The sequence below is a fragment of the Aplidium turbinatum genome, chromosome 5, assembly GCF_918807975.1.
Source record: "Aplidium turbinatum chromosome 5, kaAplTurb1.1, whole genome shotgun sequence".
NCBI lineage: Eukaryota > Metazoa > Chordata > Ascidiacea > Aplousobranchia > Polyclinidae > Aplidium > Aplidium turbinatum.
In genome coordinates, this window is record NC_137476.1 from 22,479,696 (window position 1) to 22,500,799 (window position 21,104).

The following is a 21,104-nucleotide window of genomic DNA, read 5'->3' on the forward strand; positions in this document are numbered from 1 at the left end:
CGAATACAGAAAATGGAATCAAGTTCGCTAACGCCTTGCTCCGTGTCTGACCCACTGGGCAGTGACCCTACATGCAAAAATAAACCTAAGGAAAAAAGCCTAGTGAAACGTTGCACAGACGAAAACAGTAACGTCAGTGCAGACGTTTTTCGACTCTTGCCCAGAGCATTGTGAGTTGTGACACAAGAATCCACACGAACTCATTCGGTGGAAATTAATCAGTTATGTGGCATGTTAAGCAGCTACACGGCGCTTTAACTCTTCAAGCGTTGGTCTGCTGAAAGCCTTTCAGAGTGACTTTCCTGAAAATTTTAAAAGCCTTCTAAACCGTAGCTATAGTTCTCAAATGGCGACGAATTATCACAATTTATAAAGTGATTAAGCATCACGATCGACGTTAAATTTGGTGTGTCCACTGTGAGACTTAAATTGTCTGCCGAGATAGCTGATCAGACTGGACACGTTTGTCTGCTGTCAACAAAATCGAACTTCGACCTATTTCGTCCCCTGAAAAGAAGAAAAACATTTTGAAATATTTGCGGCAATTCCGATCAGCGACTTCGACTAGTGTTGTATTTTTTCTTGATCTTTTCAGGGGATGAAATAGGTTGCACCTTGGTACTGATGAGTAGGTTGTTGAAAGCAACAACTTCAATTACATTAAACTGTTCAAAATTCTAGCAGTACTTTTAAGTAGCATAGAAACCTAAGTTGTCGTGTTGCTATTTTTTTACATTTCAAATAATGAGCTCTGTGGCTTCATCAAACTCTGGTTCGGGTCAAAAATGGAATCCTAAAAACTTGGAAATTCGAACTCTTTCTGTCGAAAAGACATTGGAACCTTTGGTAATACAAGTGACTACTTTAGTAAACAACAAAGGACCATCAAACAAGAAAAAGGGAAAAAGCAAAAGACCTAAGGTATTTATATCATTTAAAGTTTTCATGGAATTGATCTTTAATAAATAACCGGTTCTTGTTGCTAAGTTTTAAGATATTGTATACATATATATATAATATATATATGATATGGTATAGAGTTTCAGGCAAGATTTCAGATTAATCACATGGACTGAAAGAAGTTTCGACTGCTGCTACTAGCTGGATTGTATTAAGTGCAGAAACTATGTTTATAATTTAACAACAGTTTACAAATCTCTTCCAAAACATATGCTGTAGTTCAGTTCATAGGCGACGACTTTTCAAAAAACCTTGGGGGGCGAGAAAGGTGATGACGTCACAACCATAACGCTATTTTACTCGATTAAAATAGTCTTTGATTAAGCTTACTGTCTTGTTTATATTGACACCTAGGTCGCAAACCGAATTTATTAGAACCGCTTCTTGAAACGATTAGTTTTCGCATGCAGTACGCCTCGTCGTAAAAATTTTGATATTGTTAGCTCATAAGAAAACAAGCCCATTCATTTCCTTTTCGTGCGAGTGAATAACAACGACCAAGACAGTGAAGTTATCGAAATAAAACGCAAAAAATCATGATCTCAAGCAGAGTGGAAACCCGCTATCAGTTTTATTAACCTCGTTTCGCTCGTTTTGCTAATTACTTACCTTCAAAGCTTTAACAAAGGCGAAGTGCCACTTAAAACCTACACGGGAGAAGGAAATATCACCGATATTCAGCTTAAAAGTAGGGGTCGACTTATACACGAGATCGACCTATGAACCTACACACGGTAGTGCAGTTTTCTCATAATTGTTGATATGCATCAATACAGTGCTTATTGAAGCAAAACACGGAAAACAGTTTTAAAAAATGCATTTTTTCTTTAAGTTACGTAATTGTTCGTTGTGTCGTAGTTTCAACTCAATAAAGTTTGCTACAATCGATTTCATGTTTGAAGTCACAGAAAATCTAACGGACGTTTGGATAACTGGTGAAATGAGAATAAACATTCAACCTCGCATTCGTTTTTCGCTACCACGCGTTTTGACTTTGAAGTTGCGCCTCACGCGCGGTGTGTGACTGTGATGCTGTGAGCGTGCGTACCGTACGCATCTCAGTAGTAGCCTAGGCTAATTCACGTTCCAGAGAAAGCCATGCGATCAGCTGCTGTTTTGCGAGCAAGAGCAACGTAGGCTGTTCTTCGCTTTCGGCAATCTTTAAAAATCTCTCCTCTCGAAGTATTTTATCTTTGAAACACCATTGTAATTGCCATTTTGTTGCCCCTCAACCATAAATTTACGGGGGCGCCGGCCCCCCCAGAAGTCGGCGCGTATGGTTCAGTTAGTTCATGATATGAATGGAACTACAAGGCATGCATATGCTTTTTGAATCGAAACAAAATGAAAACAAATTAAAAAAACACCGATTTACTAATTATAACTAGCAAGTTATATTGTATAAGATTAGCCTATCATACCCAGCTTGCATTGATGATATTTTGTTAGTTTGCAACAGCTAGGTTATGCATTTGGTAGATGTTATATTTAAAACTAAGTGGGTTTTTTGGCTGTACTTACATAGTCAGGCAGTGCTGCACACTGATTTGTTTCAAACTGAAATTCACTTTGTAACACAGTGGGGAGAACTGTCACATAATCAAGCATTTATGATAAATGATTATGAGTGTAATTTGACACACTGAATTTGAATAGCACATAAATATCCTGGCGCCACAGTGCATACACCTATTTGGCAGGTACCTAACTGTCTGCACATAAATTTGCAGCCATTTTTTTGGTTTGATTTTTCTTTTTACTGTCAGTAGTGGATAGCTATTTTCTTTGCTGTCCACACTGTTCTGATTATATTGGCACTTTTTTTGTTTTTGGCTGTGGCACAGAGTCCATTTAAATTTATTACCAGAAACAGAATGTGATATCTTCGCAGACGATCGGAATGCCACTCACACAACACTCGCCAATCATCCAGTAGTAACTATTTTGTATCAAGGGTGCGTACTAAATTGGGTAAAAAGCAGATGTTAATCAGGGGTCCTAAAATATGGCATGAGGTTCCAGGCGATCTCAAAGGTCTTTCTCCAACTTTTTTAAAAAGAAAATTTAAACGCTACCTTCTTGATTTAAACGACACTGTATAAATAATCACTGTTTTGTCTATGTAATAACATTATTCTATACATATTTGCTCAATGCTCACCTCGTTGGTATACGTTACTTTTGATTTTTTACTGATTAAAATTGTCAATTGATATCTCTTAAACTCCACAATTAATTCATGCAGTAGCACGGTAGTAAACCTGCTTAGTTTTTAGTTTTTTTTTGCCTAGTAAAAACATGTATATCTACATCAGCAAATGCTTGATTTTTTGTATGATTGTTTGTGTAGGCCTATGTTATTTAGACCTACATCACCTAGCTTGAGGTGGCTGCTGACTAAGTGACCGCTTGGTCTTTTCGCAGTCTCCTCGTCACATGACACACAGCAGATTATTGCATATTTTGTATGCTTTTCATGTTTGTGTTTGTGACAAATAAATAAACTGATTGCTTGATTGATTGTGGCTATATTTACACTATATAGCAGGGCTACTCAACTGGCGGACCGCGGTCTGAATCCGGACCTGCTGGGTATTGAAGGTGGACCTCGGGCTTCTGGAAGAATAACTTCATTGCCACATTTTAGACCTTTTTTTCTACTAGAGAAAAGCATTTTTTTGTGATTATCCAAGGAGCCTGGGTCCCCCAAGACCCCCTAACGCTTTTCCGTCTTCTCTGATATACAATCCACACAGCTACAGTATAAAGAAACACAAAAAAATTTTGCTTTTGTATTTCTTTGTTTGTGTCAGACAAAAATCCAAGTGGTGTTACATTCTCCCTGAAAAGTGTTTCAGTGCTCGTACTGGTTGTTTAATTTTCGTGGTTGCATGTAAAATATTCACTGGACCGTAAAAATATTCAACTTGTCAAGCTGGACCTTTCCTAAGATTACTTGAGTCGCCCTGCTATATAGTGTTATAATAGCCTCAGTAGTGTTGCCAGATAAGAAATTCTGCCCTAATTTGAGAAAAGTTTAAAGCTGTTAAAAACAAAAACTTGTATATATTTTGGAAAATTTTTTTAGTCCTGGGCAAAGATCAAAACCGCAATCTTATTCCAAACTCTAACCCTTCCTAACTTTAATCCTAACTCTGGTAACACCTGATTGTAACCATGGCATTAAGTGTGGAAAAATAGCCACTTCCTTTGTTTTTAGACATTGTTGCAAGCATTGCTTGTGAAATCTTAAATATTGGTTATTGGGATATCAGTGAGTTAGGCCTAGCCACTGCCTGGTAAGTGGTGATGTTGTCATTGAAGACTAGGCCATCCACACTATAAGGGGGTTTGTAAAACAGATAGCTCTTGATTACATGGTGTGTCATTTGTGACCTGTGCGGGATCAGGCACAGGCAGCACTTTCAAACAACCCCAATGCAACATGTCTGCACTATTGCTCCCAACACCAGGTGGCTGTGCTTTGATGAAGGAAGTCTAGAGAAGCCATTACCCAATTGGATCTTACATGGGTATTGGGTGTCCGTTCACCTTACAGAGATGATGTGCTGCCTGATCACACTCCACACGATGCTGCATGACACCATGTGTTAACTAGAAACTACCAGAAGGTCCCTGTCTGCTATTCAGAGAATCCGATTCCTAGCAAGTAATCCAATTTCAGAGTAAGTCTTTTTCGGAAAATTCTAAAATTCCACAGCAGCATCGTTTTATTCAAAGGAATTTGCTTATAATAGGTTAACCAAGTAAAGTTTCAGCAAAAAGTCTCAAAAGAAAAAAAAAATAGTCAACAAATGGCGTTTCATGATTAACAAGTAGGTTAATTAAATAAACTTTCAGCCAAAAAAAGCATTGGCCAAACAAAATGTGAAGTGTCAACTAAAAAGTCTCAGCAAAAAAAAAAGTTATCAAACCTTAAATGGCCTTCTAAACTACTGTACCGGTAGTGGGTCTGCTACTATTCGGTGAGTTTGATTCGGTGAAAGCCTTTTAGGTGAGAGCCTTTTTAGGAGAGTTTTCTATTCGGTAATCTTTTGAAATTTTTTTTGAAAGTTATTAGGTACCGTAGCCTAATTATCATTGCCGCTTTTACATCGTTTTAACGTCGCTAAACGTTGAAATAAGACCTTAAGCCCTACCCCTAACCCCGAAACGGCAATGATAATTAGGCTACGGTACCCATTAATTTAAAAAAAAAAATCACCGAATAGGGAACTCTCCAAAAAAGGCTCTCACCGAATAGGGAACTCACCAAAACGGGCCATTCCGACCGGTAGTCCATGTTAGGCCAGCTTCCACAAGCCAATATTTCTCCACTTTGTTGGTATTTGCAATATTTTTTTACCAACAAGTCAGAGTATGAGTGTTGCTGTCAACCTAGCATGGGAAGCAGTGCATTTAAATACAACTGAAAATATGTTTCTGGTCCTTGTTTGCGTTCAATGAACACAAAAACACGGATTTTTATAAACACAAGTTTTAACGGATTTTTTGTTTTGGCTTCCGGGTGCGAGAATTTGGCTGCCAGAAAGCGGCTCTGGCAGGCCATGCTTGGTCTCCGGAACCTACTACTTGGTCTTGGCCTACAGTACATTGAATCCGATTCGATTTATTTTCACCATAGGAGATGAAGTAAACGCAAAATAAGTCATGTTTTCTTTGCGACAACAGATTATAGTCTCCCCATTAAAACGTACACTTTTTTGCAGTTGTACACCGAGTACATTTATTTTTCTTTGTCGGAATGCAGAAGAAACGATATTGTAAAAATAAAATACAGTGACAATAATGACCAACAAAAGGAAAAGGTGGAAAAGCTGTAATGGCTTAAGGTAAAGGTGAGTCCCATACTTGAATCCAAGTATCGGGGAATGAGAAGATAAGGTTCTCATTATACTAAGCCATCGGCACTAACGAGAGTAGGGTGGCCAGTTCCTTTCTCTCGGCCGCCTTTACTTTAGCAACTTCGCCCACTTAATTTATTACACCCTGGGTAGAGGTGAGCGGTGTTTGTCAACAACAAGCATAAGCCGGGAGTCGAAAATGGTTTAAGACATGCATGCAAAGATCCCATTCCAAATTGCCCATCCATACTTGTTACGCATGAATCATTACCACGGTCGACATATCAGTGGCTAATCAGGCAATCACTTCCTTAAAACGTAATAAATTAACTTCATTAGCCCAGGCAAGCTTGTGGCTGCTGGACAGCTTTACAGAATCAGAAGATAAATGTGTACCTAATCTCTGCATATGAACCAAAAATTTGTTACGATGTTCAGTCAACTTCGTCTTGAGTTACCGTACTTGGTCTTGCACTCATACTTGTTGCAGTCGCTCTTTCTAGCTATGCTAATAACAAAAATACAGCAACTTGAAAGCTACCTTATGCAATACAGTTTAAGCTTCCAAAAACAATACTAGTAATTTTGACCAAGCATAGCACTGACTGCGTATTAGTATTGAATCACTTAACTTGGGCACCTGAATTACTTGGAAATGATTGTTAGTTTGTCTTGTAAAACTTTCTTGTTGACCAGTATTATAGGTTTAGAAGTCAATTGCCTAATCTTTTGCATGGGTACCGTATGGAAAAGTAAACACAAAAGCCGCCTATACCTAAGACCTAAGTAATCCCTACAAATTCTTGAAATCGGTTTTTCTCTGAAAAAGGATGTCTCTGAAATGGTATTTCTTCGTATTGGATTTGCCGAAACGGGGCATTTCGAGAAGGTTCTATGCAGGGGTCGAGACATTCTGTTGTTAAGTTGACGCTAGACAATTGATCACTGCTGACCTGCTGCAGGAACATCTCACTGCAAGATTATTCAATGCAAATTCCATTCTATTTTGTGTCGTGCAGATATTTTTGTTTACCAGCGTTGAGATTCCATCATAATTTTTGTCGCTAGACCAAGAGCTACGAACAAACATAAATTAAAATAGAATGTGCTGAGATGTAGCCTTTTTGTGTTTCACATGGTGTTTGGTTAATATTGGTACCGGTATTTGGTTAATATTAATATTGGTTAGGTAAATCATAAAACAAAAAATTGTGAAAGCCACTGTTTTAGTTCATTTATTGTAACTTTGAGGTTGCATTAGGATGAAAATATCATGTTGGCCAGAAGAACATTTTTCATTTTTTACAGAGGTTGAGATGTAAAGATGTAGATGCATAATGACATTTGTTTACGATGAGAGCACCTTGGTTCTTGAGTAGAATTTATTTTCCTATTATATGTTGTTTGGTGTTTTGAGCTTTACATTATTGGCAGTCATGATTGTTTGGATTGCCACAACTTCTAAGGAGTTGAAATACAATATTTTTTTATTTAACCGATTGTCTTGACATTTCACTTTGATACTTGGTTTCACAAATGTCCTCTTGGTATGAAAATGAAGTAGAAGCAAAATGTGGACACTTTACAACACGCTTCACTTCTTTTTTATGAAGTGGTACTTGTCAAACTTATCAAGAGCTTGGTGAAGCAGCAACTGTTGAAGAACATTGTTTTGTGAACAAAAAATTCCTTTTGTACTAAATACTACACTTTATTTTGACTTAAACAATACGTTGTCAATTTATCTTTAAAATTTAAATTGTGCCTTTGTTCAAGAATGAATATGGTTTATTGGTTTAGTTCTGTAATGCTACATTACAACGCGCGTGACGACGACAGTTATCGTAATTTTTAAAAAATAACGTGAATAACTCATTCTTTGTTATGACGTAGCATGCCATATGGACATTTAATAACTGAAGATGGGAGGTGTGAACATGAAATTCTAAGACGGATAGAAATTGCAAGAACTATATTTTGAAAAATGAAAAATGTTTTAATCAATCAAAATTCGTCAAAGAATATTAGAATGCTATGTCTGGTCAACCCTTATATACAACTCTGAAACTTGGACAGTGTCACAAAAAATGGAAAAACGGATCGATGCCTTCGAGCTCTGGTCATACAGGCAAATTTAAAAAATTTTATGGACACAAAAGATCACCAACGATGAAGTATTATCCAAATTTAATTCAAGCAAAATTTTCTTACAAATAGTCAAAAGAAGAAAATTAAAGTATTTTGGACACACAATAAGGCAAAACTCGTTACAAAGATCATTAATAGAAGGGAAGATAAACGGTAAAAGAAGCAAAGGTAGACCAAGAGTGATTTGGACATCAAACATCACTAAATGAACAAAATTAAGTTATGAAAATGCAGTACGAATAGCTCATGGTCGAGAACAATGGCGCATTGTATCCAACCCTCAATACGAGGGTCGAGGTAGGAACGTAATGATGATGAGCATGCCGCTAGAAAATCAGTTCATGTGCTCACACAGTAAAGTCTTCTTTTTGGTTAGTTTTCAACTTAGATAATGAAACATAATTTACTTTTAACCCTTTTTGTAGGTGTTGGTTTGTGCTGTTGAGGCTGCCACACAATCGTTCATTGAACGGGGTTCGGAAATTGCGCGGGAAAACTCTCAACTTCGAAATGAAATGGAAGAAGCGATAGAGGATACGAAAAGGGATGGTGAAGTTATGTCAAGGACGTCACATGTATTTGCTGAGGATCCATGTTCCTCCATGAAGGTGATGGACTTTTGTTCATTCTTGTACGTAATATTGTACGTCTATTGAAGATGTACAACACGTGTACGTCGCGTAGGTGGTAAGGAATAAAAACTACTCTGTTTCCTGCAGTTTTGCTCTGTAGTTGATACACAGCTTTCTAACCTGAAGCGGTAGGACAATATTATACTATAAAATTTATCCAACACAGCCATTTGTTCGAAATTTTTATAGTATATATATATAATATGGTTTGTTAGTCTATAAACCTATGTTAGTTAGGGTATTAGGAGCAATTCGGATTGTGGGTTTTCAATGTTCTTTCAACAATATTCAAAAACTTTGATTTTGAATCTTCAACTTTGTACTATTGCAGCGTGGTAGTATGGTCAGGGCTGCTCGAGCGCTGTTGTCGTCTGTCACCCGTTTGCTCATTCTTGCTGACTTGGCCGATGTTTACAATCTTCTTCATCGCTTGAGGATTGTGCAGAAAAGTGCCACTATGGTCAAAGAATCAAGTAATCCAGACGAATTAGTGAAAAACTTTATGGTAATTAGTTAATTCAAAGTTAACTTTTACCGCTGACATGCGTTTTACTAAACAAGTGTTTTTAATGCGCATTTTGGACTGAAGTTGAATTACCTTGCGTCAATTTAACGTATTTAAACCCTACTACATAATTAAAGCTAGTTTCTCGTTATCTACATTTCTTGTTGCGTTCTCGAACTTTCAATTTCATTTGCGCTGCAAGTATTGCATTTTAAACAGCATTTATCAAACATTGTTACACATTAAACAATGCATTTTAAACAACATCAATACTTCTGCACAGGCATTCGGTACAGACTTGGCAAAGTTAAACCACTCCACTCTTCTGCGCCAGAACGATCTGAAGGACATGCGCAGGCGGGATGAACTTGCCTCTGCTCGCGCCGACCTGAAAAAGAACAGCATGATGCTATATACTTCATCATTGGTAAACAGGGCTTGTATTTTTTGAAAGTGAAAGTTTACAGATTGTAAAGTCACATTAAGGCAGCTGAAGTCACATGAAAAGACAGGACAACTAGAAACTCATCATCCATGTAGTTTTGATATGTAAATGGTGGAGACACGAAGCTCTTACGACTTCATAAATGTATCGGATACATTCCTACTACCTTACGTTTGCTGAAGCGTCTCCGTGTATTGTGTATTTGTAACATAACGGGTGATTTTGTAATAATGTCATTCATTGATTCTGCTAACTGTGTTGAAATACTGTGTATCAATCGACTGACCTTGCAAATAACTGTTTCCAGGCAACTCTTCAACACCCAGAAGTTGCTGCAGCTAAAGCAAATAGAGATTTTGTGTATAAGCGGGTGCAAAGTGCTTTGAATCGCATCTCAACTGCAGTGCAGGTAAATATAGCATATAGAGTTAATAAACCGAAGGTTTGGCATTATCTTTTTGGTTCATTGAACTGCTGATTTGTTGTACGTCGTACTTCTTGTTTTATGTCCCGGATACTTTAATGCGGAAAAATAAAAGCACGTTCTAATACAAACTCCAAAAGATTTCCATACAGTGTTACTGCTGTAGCGACCATCAGCTATGTGACTGATGCTGTGAGATTCAATTTAAAAAATTTCATATTCCATGAAGGCATCTGGCCCGTCTGACCCAAGAGCTGACGAAGGCGCAGGTGAGCTTGCATACGCCTTGGACGAGTTTCTTGATCGTGTTGACATGGAACCGCTCGATTTTAACGAAGTGCGTCACCGACCTTCGCTCGAAGAAAGGCTGGAAAGCATCATCAGGTCAGTGATAGTATGTTGCACAACCGACGAGATTGGTATGCACAGGAATGTGAGTGAACGGCATGCTACACCGATCGTAACGACAGTTTGTACATCTTTGTCTTTAAATTACTTCAAGTTATTCAAAATGTATTTTCAAGTTGTAAATTTCAACCATTTTCACGTTCTCAGTGCAAACCCAAGCCTGCGTGTACAATATGCGTATACGAATTGGGTATAACAATGTTTAGCTGGGTGCATCATATGTTCTTAACTTTAGAAATTCTACTTGCGTCATTGATAAATGGTGATCATTCCATATCAGATACAACCAAAAAAATGTGCGGCTTACCAAATCCTCTATCTCCACCTCCGCACTATCGTAATATTTTACATTGTAGAAAAACATTCTACATGTTCTTCTGCAGCAAGAAAAAGTCATCACTATTGTTAGTGACTGCTGAGCGAGGAATCAAGTTGACGTCAAACGACCCGAAATACTCACTATTTTTCAATGGCACAGGTTGAATTTCTAAAGTGAGGGGATGGTGCACCTTTATATACAGTATTGCATTGGCAAGCTCAACATGTAGCGTTCGCTGTGTGGAGTTCAGACATAACATTGTATTTGCATCACGTTGTGTTGCAGTGGAGCAGCATTGATGGCGGATTCATCTTGTACCAGGGAAGACAGACGGGAGAGAATTGTGGCAGAGTGCAACGCTGTTAGGCAAGCACTGCAGGTACCTACATTACTTCGTAGAATTTTACACTAGCTGTAGACGAACGAAAGTGATTTTGTCATAAACAATTTGACAAAAAAGCGAGTCACTTTGAGAAATCACACAATTAAAAGTTTTGTAAATTGCTAATTACCGTGATAACTTAGCTTTTCTTTTTTTCCGTTTACGCCTTCAATATAACGTTTGATGAATTTTTCGTCGTGTGATATGATTCTTATCTTTTGTTAATCTTTCAATACGTTGTGTCTCAGTTGACTAGGTTAATGTTTTCCGAATCCTTTTTAGTCGCTGTCCGCAATTCACTACTTTTTTACTGAAATCATTTGCAATCTCATTAATTTTAGTTTTAGCCCATTGTTTAACCACTGCACGAGGCGGCTAAGCAAATGTACCAACTCACCTCATGCTTCATCACACGATGATGTCTCATTTAGTTTGTTTATTTCATTTACTTTTAATTTTGCTTCCAACTTCCAGGATCTACTCCAAGAATACATCAACAACGCAGGGAAGAGAGAAAAGAGCGATGAGCTGGAATCAGCGGTCGATCATATGACAATCAAGACAAAGGATCTGCGGAGACAACTTTGCAAAGCTGTCATTGACCATATCTCGGATTCTTTTCTTGACGCAAACGTTCCCATCCTTGTCCTCATCGACGCCGCTAAAAGTGGAGACGAGAAGCAAGTGAAGGAATACGCGCAGGTGAAGTTGCGGCTCTCAGTTAGAAGCTTAGCAATATTTCGGAGATGCTCGTCAGCACAAGACAATCTGTAGTTTTTGAATATCTTTTTTTAAACAGAAGTGTCTAAATCTATTGAAATTTTGTTTATTACTGCCGAAGAGATAGTTTATGAACATCAGTAGTTTAAACGGAGATTACCAAAGCACAACAACAAGGGCTGATCATCTTTTTTGGCGTCTTCTGGGGCATCAAAGAAACATCTGGTAGCTATATAGTTAGCACCATATAGCCCTGGATCTGGCTCCCTGATCTTGTATAGAAAATGCAAATGTTTCTTCATAATAATCACTTTAATAAGCAACAATATAAAGAAAAGAAACTTGTTAAACGGTTTGTGTGCTGAAGTTATCATCAATCTTCACATATTTCTGAACAATGCCACTGTCTGTTGGATCAGTTCACGAACTATCTCTATATTGTCCAATGTCCATACGACGTTTTCATATTCGGACCTCAGCATTCTATATCGAACGTAATCAATATCTTGTCCACTCAGGTGTTCCGTGAGCACGCTAACAAGCTGGTGGAGGTGGCCAACTTGGCATGCTCGATGTCCAGCAATGAAGAAGGCGTCAAAATGGTGAAGACGGCAGCAAAGCAAATTGAAATTCTTTGTCCACAAGTAGGTTAACCACAGTTGGAACTTAACACCCTTCACTTCCTTCGGGGGAAAGTTTTTGTAAATTTTTTTACTTTGATAGATGCGGTCTTTGCTGTATAGTTTTCTTGATTTTTGGCTTTGAAATTATTTGATCAAATGAATAGTTCAAGTATACACAAACACAACTAGAGTGTTCACTTTTTAGTGTTTATGCTTCAATTGATGACGCTTTTGTGAATAGAGATGCCAAAGCATAAGAGAAAGGCCCTCGGCTGGTTCAGCTTTGTTGTGCTGGATATCGTTCGTTTTCCGTTGATTCAACGTCCGTTGATGACCAAATCACGAAAGTGCTTGTTTAGGTGATCAACGCTGCATTGACTTTAGCGGCTCGACCAACCAGCAAAGTGGCTCAAGACAACATGGAAGTCTTCAAGCAATCCTGGCTCCATCAGGTAACAAATGTCATCACTCACTGAAATTTACATGGAAGCAACTGTAATGTCCCAACTAGTTCTTCATTGCAAATAAATAGTTTTTAAGTGTTGGCGACGACGAAAATTGGTACTGAATGAAGCGTTTGTCAAATTTAATCATTTCCTATAATTTTTAACTGTTTTGCTTCAAACTGCGTAGAACATTCCACCCCTCACAAAGAATTAGCGTGGATTATTTCAAGGAACCCTTGGAAAGTTGTGTTCCTTTAAAGGTTAAAACTTATGTTAAACTAAAAAATATTCGCTCATTGTCGGTGGTATTTGGTAATAATTAGAAAACAACGTTACATTATATTGTATTTACTTATGACGTATTCTCTGTTTTTGCTGCGCGTCTGCATTGATCGTAATCTTATTAATCATGAAACCTCCAGATACAAACACTGACCGACGCCGTTGACGAGATCACATCCGTCGAGAACTTTCTCGCTGTGTCAGAGGCCCACATCCTGGAGGACGTGACCAGCTGCGTGGTGGCTCTGCAGCAAGGCAACGCGGAGATGCTGGACAGGAAGGGTGGGGACATCAGAGGCAGAACCACCCGGATATGTCAAGTGAGTTTTTTTTACTCCGTTGTTCGTTTGTAATAGGCCTTGTTGGAGATGTCCGTCTTAACCTTTTCAAACTTAGGCTTGAGTGCACTAATAGTGGATTGCTCACCTGGTCGGACACTTTTCTCTAATCACAATAGTATCCGTGGAATCAGAGGCCTGTTAAGACTATACTATTTGTGATCTACTGTAGTCTGGTATTGTTGCTGAAATTAAAATGCTGATCTGTCAGAAGAAATTTATGCGCAATTACACAATGAACAAACAGGGCTATTCTCACGCAGCAATTCACCGCATAATGAGAACCATTAAACAAATGAAGAAAACATTGAAGTTTTTTGTGTCATATTGTAAGACAACGTGTATTTCATCTTCACACACAATAATACTCTTTTTATTAACTTTGTTAATCGTTGAATGACATTATTTTACACCAGAGTAAACACTTCCAATAACAATCAAATTGTTTCCTGGTTTTTTAAATTTTATGTGATGCACCCTCAGCGACCTATTTTCTCTGGGAGTGGCGATACCTCCACTTTCCCTCACTTGGAGAACCGGTGTGTACAAAATGTTCCTACTTCCAGGTTGTAGTCAGCGAAATGGAAAAGTACGAGCCAGATTATTACACGGAGAAGGTCATCGAGACTTGCATGACACTGAAAGAAAAAGTAAGTGGTTATCATGACATGGCAAGCTCTATGGCATCATGGCTGATTGCAGCTTCCGCCTAATGTTTGTTCCAACTTCAGTGAAGTGAAACATACGCATTACGCAAGCATTGTGCGTGCTTTAGAAAGTGACAAAAACCCACAGCGTTTTACGTTTTTGAAAACTGGAATACTTCATAAGGCTTTCCTGCGTGTTTGGTTTCTGCTGATTTCGCAGTTCAAATAATGTGAAGTGTTCTTTCGGTTGCAATATGTAAATAGTTTTAATGTTGTCTGAAAATCCCAGGTATTTTTTTTCTGTACACGTTTTAGTTTTCTAATCTGCAAAATGCATTTTTTAAGTTTTTATTTTATATGTCAAAAACTCTGCTTATAGTTCTATGACGTTTCACATATTTCACTGGGTTTTTCCGGATTAGAAGAACTCTGCATCCACCATGTTCTCCGTAGGGCCTCACATGATCATCATTTTACCAATCAAGATTTTGTTTCCTGTGATCTTTATCTGATTATCATGTCATCACCAGATGATGCCAAAGTTCGAGGCTCGATTAGAATCCACTGTGGATGCGCTGTCGAAAGATCCCCAGGAAGATCCTCAAGAGAATGAATTTATTGATAACTCCAGACTGGTTTACGATGGAGTCCGAGAGATCAGGTGAAGCTCACGGTCACAAGGAGCAACACTTTGTCTCAGTTTTCCATTTTTTTTTATTAATATTAAGGATACGCCTAGCCGCTGTAGATTTGAAAACAAGGTAAAATCAAGGACGTGGATATTGTTACTCCTCTGCAAATCGAAGCCTCATGGGAAGTTTCGAGTTATGTTTAATATTCTTTTTCGTAATAAACACCTTGATTTGCACAGGAGAGCTGTCTTAATGTTGAGGAATCCTGAAGATGTAGATGATTCCGACATAGAAGCGGTGATGGATGGTGAAGACACACTGAGCAGGATCAGCGGGAAGGTGATTCAATGTTTATGTGGATAGCCTACTAATACTATTTGCCGAGCTCTTAGTTGAAGGATGTTCGTGGCGAAATTCATCAGTTAGTCAAAACGAAACCAAGACAAAGGAAATTCTAATCGCAAATTTTTTTCGAAACACTGATTTTAAACACATTTAAGCCTTGTAAATTGGTAAATTGTTGAACAACATGACTCAAGAACCATAATTATGAAACCGTTGAAGAAAACAGTTTATGATTTTTCTCACTGCATGCCAAGTTGTCAAGGGTTTAGTAGACGCAGTTAACAAACATAGCCGCAGTGTTCGGGTTACGATGACGTCACGTATGCCCTTTTTCAGACCACAGAGACGGAATCAGGTCCGTCGGATCAGGCCATCATGCGGAAGCTTCCTGAAGCGGAGAAGACCGCCATCTTGGCGAACGTGAAAGAGTTCGTGGAGGAAAAGAAACTGTTAGACCTCGAGATATCGAAGTGGGACGAGTCGTCGAATGATATTATTGTGCTAGCCAAGTCCATGTGCGTCATTATGATGGACATGACCGATTTCACTCGAGGCCGAGGTACATTGATTTGCTGATGATCTTGAACAAACCTTTATTCATTCTTTTTCATCTTGATAAGTTTTTAATTGGGACTATGGTCCTATCTTTACTGTTTGCTTTTCTTGATATGAAATGTAATTGTATGTATTTTCTTATCGTTTCGGTCGCCAAGACCTTGACGTTCTACCTGCAACATAAAGAGTTCTATTTATTTTTTGATCTTATATCGCCAATAGTTTGAAAATCGCGACATGGTGTTCTGCGTTGCAATATGCCTCTGCAGCGATGGTCCGGATGCTAGGCCCTCTCTTTTTCTCACATTCGTCTCAGAAAAATAATTGAGTGGACGGAGAAACGAATTTTGTGTCTACCTTCATGCGTTGCATTGAGTGTCCTACTAAGACACCAGCACACTTTATGAGCGTGGTGCTGACAACTTTTTATTGTTCTCGGCAGTCGAGTTTAGTAAGAATTGACTGCAATAAACACGTGTCAACGCTGTCAATTTTTGCTACACTCGACTGCAGAGAAATGAATGTTTTGAAAAAGTTTTGATAGCTGGCTTGGAGGCTACACCGATATGGTTATCAAAACGCAATGCTCGCTGTTCTATGATGAGTGGTCACTGGTCAGCCATCGGCTGCATAGCCGAGTGGTGATAGCCCTGCTACGACACTCGAAAGGGCGCCGCTCAAGAGCATGCGGCTGTGTCTCTAACAGGACACTTAAAGGCATGTCTGAAGGTGGACACAAAGATTGGCTTTCTTGCCTTCCCGTCCGCTTAATCCAAATGTTCAACCACCAGGCGTAAGCTTGGATACTACAAAAAGCCTTGTGGTGACGCAATGAAGTCCCCTCTTTCTAAACAACTTTTTACGCGTCGGACTGACCACGCAATTGGCAGCTACTTTACAATGCTTTGTTCTTCCAGGTCGTTTGAAGAACACAAGTGACGTGATTGACGCTGCCAGGCACATCGCTGACGCCGGATCCCGTCTCGACAAGCTGGCCAGGGCAATCGCTGAAGTCTGTCCCGACTCCACTGTGAAAAACGTCAGTGTCAACAAAGCAGCAAATCATTGCATATTTAAACAATGTGTTGCACTTTGAGATACTCAGTTTCATGCCTGACTTTGCAAATAAAGTCACAAGATGGAACAAGGATAGTTCGAATCTCGGGATGTGCAGTCGGCCAGCGCACTTCAAGAACAACTTTCCATTCAGTGAAATAATTTTTTCGATAACAAACTTCACAACGGAAACTCCACATTGTCAATCCCTGTCAACGTTTCTGCATGCGTGGTTTAATGCCTCTGCTTTAACTGGCATGTTGTAAAACTTTTAAGACTTACCTTCAGATGAGGCTTTCTCAGTTTGAACATTGACTGATTGTGGGAATCATGATTCTCGAACTGAAAAATCGGAGATGGCAAGAAGATCTAGCAAGCTTTATCTGTTGCTCTGTTTGGTCATTACTAAAAAACTCGTATGTTAAGTCTTTGACTGCTTCATTCATTGCACTATGAGAAAATATAATTTTGTTTATGCTAGCATATAATTCTTTGCAGGATCTCTTAGCCTACCTTCAGCGTATTGCTCTGTACTGCCACCAGTTGAACATGTGCGCGAAAGTGAAAGCGGAAGTACAAAATATTTCTGGAGAAATGATCGTCTCGGGTCTCGACAGCGCCACCTCTTTGATTCAGGTTTCAGCCCAGTCGCATGCTTGTTATTAAACGTAAAACGGTCACAAATTGAATGAGGCTGTTCACTGAGCACCTGATAAATAGCGAGTAAAAAGTTTAAATGAGCTAATTAATTTGTGTTTTTCGTCATGTTGTTCAAGCAAGTTAAATATTTCACCAGAAAATGTTATCAAATAATTTCAAAAACATCATTAACTTGAAAAGGATGCTTGTGACTTCAAACCCTTCATTTTTCACGACGATATAAAACACTTTTGTTGTTAACTTTTACTTTGTGGCAAAGTATTATTTTATTTGGCAGGCCGCGAAGAATCTCATGAACGCAGTTGTTTTGACTGTCAAATCTTCATACGTTGCTTCTACCAAGTACAGAAAGCCTGGCCATCACGGTGCGGATATTCTATGGAAAATGAAGGTGATGTGCTGTTTGAAAAAACATCTCTTAAAAAGGATTCAGGTTTCCACTATTGGAAAATTGACTTCGATCCTCAAAAGTTAATTTAAGTTTCTAATTTTTGTTATTATTGAGTTAATTATTTTTCATGTTTATTTAGAGAACAATGCACTTGAAAGTTTATTGGGAGCTTGTATTTTGGTCAGACGTATTTTATTACCTGCTGCTGCTGCGACTCCGATTTAAACCATTTTCCTTTTTTTTCAATTCAATTCAATTTATTTTTCTTTGTCGGAAAACAACAGCAATGATAAATTTACAAATAGTGAACAGGAACAAAACCAACAAAAGGAAGAGGTGGCAAAACTACAAAAGTTTAAAACGTGCATGCGATGCGAAGTTAAAGGTTACGTACACGAACGTAAATTAAGCACGGCCACCAAACCTAACAGTTTAAAGTAGATGAATTAGTTGGAAGAACCAGTTGGCTCCACATACCTAAAGCAACTGGTAACTTTAGCAACTTTTCCCGTAACTAAACACACGACACAAATTTTAAGTTGCGATGTTTATGTTAATCTTGGTTCTGCGTCTGAAGAAAATATTTTCTATCTTCTTTACGCGTATGCCTGTAGCCTACCTCTGATCCAAGGATGAATATTCCCCACTTCCAAATCATTTTCCAGAAACAAATCATGTCCATTTTTTTAATATTACTTTAGAAGATTAACCTCGAATATTAGATGTCGAATTCATTTTGTGAAGTTGAATTAAAGCAAGGCCTTGTTTTTTTTTACTTGCATTCATTAAACAAGATCGCACGCAACTTCGCAGGCTCCCGAGAAGAAACCGCTGGTTCGTCGCGAGGCCGGTGACGACAGACGAGCTCCAATCCGTCGGGCTTCCCAAAAGCGACACGTCAACCCAGCCCAAGCGCTCAGCGAATTCAAGGCGGATATATGATTAATAATATCTTCGCGGTGTCTTCAAGTATTGTTAGTAGATTGAACGTAGTGTTAGTTTGTTGTTTGGTGCTGAGTGTGTTTCTGTAGTGATTTGTTAATGGCGCTGTACATGTATTTTTCTTCATCAATGTCTTTTGCATTACATGTGTTTATGTCTATGTGGACTTCATATTGCCCACGCATATTACACAATTACATCTTCATATTACAAACTTTGCTCAAAAATATTGCTGAAACGGTACTCAAGTCGATACTGTGTTCATTTACCTTTCTTTAAGTCAAAATCAATGTTTTTGATAATCACAGAACAATTTTTTTTTACCTATATTTTGTATTTGCACATTGATGCTTTGAAATTATTACGTTTAGTGACTGACACTACTGTGGCTAGACCTGATATGTCAACAGCGGACCAAGTGTACGGTGTGGTGCAAACGTTCTGCAGCCATTAAAGTGTCAACTTTACCAACTACGGTACACGAAAGTTTATAGTAGCCTAAAGTATTCCTGCACACAAATCCAAACGACTGTAAATGCTTGTATCATGATCTCAAAATACACCAGAACCGTAAAAAGTGATGCACAAACTTAGGTTATTCTTGTGAGGATCTCACAAACTTGTTGCAGAACATTTCTACCACACTCTAGCCTATGTTTTTGACCAAGTTTTGTTTTTGCTTTTGTATCACATGTGATCATGTCTTCAGTAAATAAATACAACTTTCTAAATATGGTGAAACCAGAAGTTTGTTCCAAGTGAAGTAAGGTTGAGGTCGTTGTAGAAGTTATTGTTTTGTCACCTTAAGATTTAACCAAAACTGGCATTTAGGTTACCGTATTGTTAAATATTATAAAGGCCTACCTATTCATTCATTCAAACATGTATTTTGGTACAAAAAATATCTGGTAGAAAACAATAACTTAAACTGGATATCAAACCTCAATCGTCTTAGGTTACTGTGTGATGTGCAGTCTAACCATAGAAAGAGCTCAACACCTGCTCTCCTGGGCCACATCGAAACGGGCTTTTGCCTGAGGATGGGTTTCTTTTATGTTCGGTTTTCTTTCTCCATCCTATTATTATTAATTAGACTGCTCATCCACATCAATATTGGAACTGGCAAATTTAATCCACAACACTTTTCATTAGGCTGTCATTCATTACTACACGTGTGCTTCTCTCTGTTTTTGTTTTATTTTTTGCTATTTGTTTTTTGGGTTTTGTGGCCGTGCTAACTACTGATAATAGCCTGCTACATAATTTTTCATTCAGGCACGTTTTAAACCTGTCAAGGTTTTGCCACCTTTTCCCGTTCGTTAACGTGCTGGTAGGTTTATATCGATTTTTGTAGTTAGTATCTTTTTCGTCCCGGACGCGTTAATGACAAAAAATAAAATGATTGATTGGATAGATTATTACAGAAAAAGAGCGAACTATGTCGTGAATTTTTTTGCATGAAGTTGGAAGCATAGCCTACAAATGAGGATGGCAAATAACTTCGGCTACCCTTCGGTCCACTACAAATAGGCCTACAATGTCGAAAAAGAATTACGTAATTTTATGAGACTTTGATCTCTGAGTGACAAGTATTTGAAACTGACACAGAAAAAGTTATAAAGAGTTGTTTAATGTAGTCTATTGTGTCTTCTGGATTATATTAAGCTTTAGGTAGGCTACAATACGTTTGGGGTGGTAGCGGAAGAAAAATATTTAGAGGTGGGCCACCAGAGTTTCAAAAATATATAAATATTTCCCTTCTAATAGTTATAATATAAAAGCTGTCAGGCAGGGCCGTTGAGAGGATAGCTTGGTCCCGATCCTAATGAGAGCTTCATGTCCCAAATCAAGACATTTCTGAAAAAATGTCTTAAAGACTAAGTTGAGGTTTTTCAATTTTTCGGACTCCTTGGAAAGGTTACGAGCCCCTAAATTCATCTCGGGTCGAAAAGCACCCCCTTGTCACGTTTTAATAATAAACCATTCAGCTTTTTGTGCTAAAAAAACTTTGTATGAATGTAGCAGCTTCGATCAATTATTACCCGACTTATTCTCACTGCGTAATGCAAAAGAGAACACAATCGGAACCGTATTTAAAACACAATCAGTTTGACCGGACCAAGAATCGATCTCAGCTCTACTAACACTAGAGCCGAAAGCGAAACCACTCGGCAACTGAGCTGTTATCTACCTGCATCATGCAGTTGCAATTTTTCATTGAAATTTAGGCTAAGACTAATCCGCTTGGATCTGCTACTATTTTGAGGAAGAAGCACGAAAATCTTTTTAAACCTTTCAAGGTTTTTGCCACCTTTTCCCGTTCGTTAACGTGCTGGTAGGTTTATATCGATTTTTGTAGTTAGTATCTTTTTTGTCCCG

At 38.4% G+C, this 21,104-nt stretch overlaps 1 protein-coding gene across 2 annotated transcripts; it reads left to right on the forward strand.

Moving 5' to 3' along the window:
- The first annotated feature begins 687 nt into the window (after positions 1-687).
- Positions 688-20,296, forward strand: LOC145771315 (catenin alpha-2-like). Of its 2 annotated transcripts, none has more exons than XM_082583060.1 (19): positions 688-921; positions 8,399-8,581; positions 8,937-9,110; positions 9,394-9,537; positions 9,863-9,964; positions 10,209-10,363; positions 10,992-11,085; positions 11,563-11,790; positions 12,327-12,452; positions 12,791-12,883; positions 13,300-13,479; positions 14,064-14,147; positions 14,675-14,805; positions 15,016-15,115; positions 15,458-15,680; positions 16,594-16,715; positions 17,231-17,368; positions 17,670-17,783; positions 18,597-20,296. In XM_082583060.1, the coding sequence occupies exons 1-19, from the start codon at positions 745-747 to the stop codon at positions 18,723-18,725; spliced, it is 2,697 nt and encodes an 898-aa protein (XP_082439186.1). In that variant the 5' UTR covers positions 688-744; the 3' UTR covers positions 18,726-20,296. The 2 variants fall into 2 exon arrangements, with proteins under 2 accessions (XP_082439186.1, XP_082439187.1); XM_082583061.1 differs by lacking the exon at positions 688-921 and adding an exon at positions 5,749-5,819.
- The last annotated feature ends 808 nt before the right edge of the window (positions 20,297-21,104 follow it).

What these genes read in the sequence shown, in the direction of transcription:
- LOC145771315 (XM_082583060.1), top strand. Translation starts at nt 745, where the DNA reads ATGAGCTCTGTGGCTTCATCAAACTCTGGTTCGGGTCAAAAATGGAAT. An exon ending in AATTAGTGAAAAACTTTATG is followed by an intron (nt 9,111 to 9,393) that starts GTAATTAGTTAA and finishes ACTTCTGCACAG; the next exon opens with GCATTCGGTACAGACTTGGC. An exon ending in GATGGAGTCCGAGAGATCAG is followed by an intron (nt 14,806 to 15,015) that starts GTGAAGCTCACG and finishes TGATTTGCACAG; the next exon opens with GAGAGCTGTCTTAATGTTGA.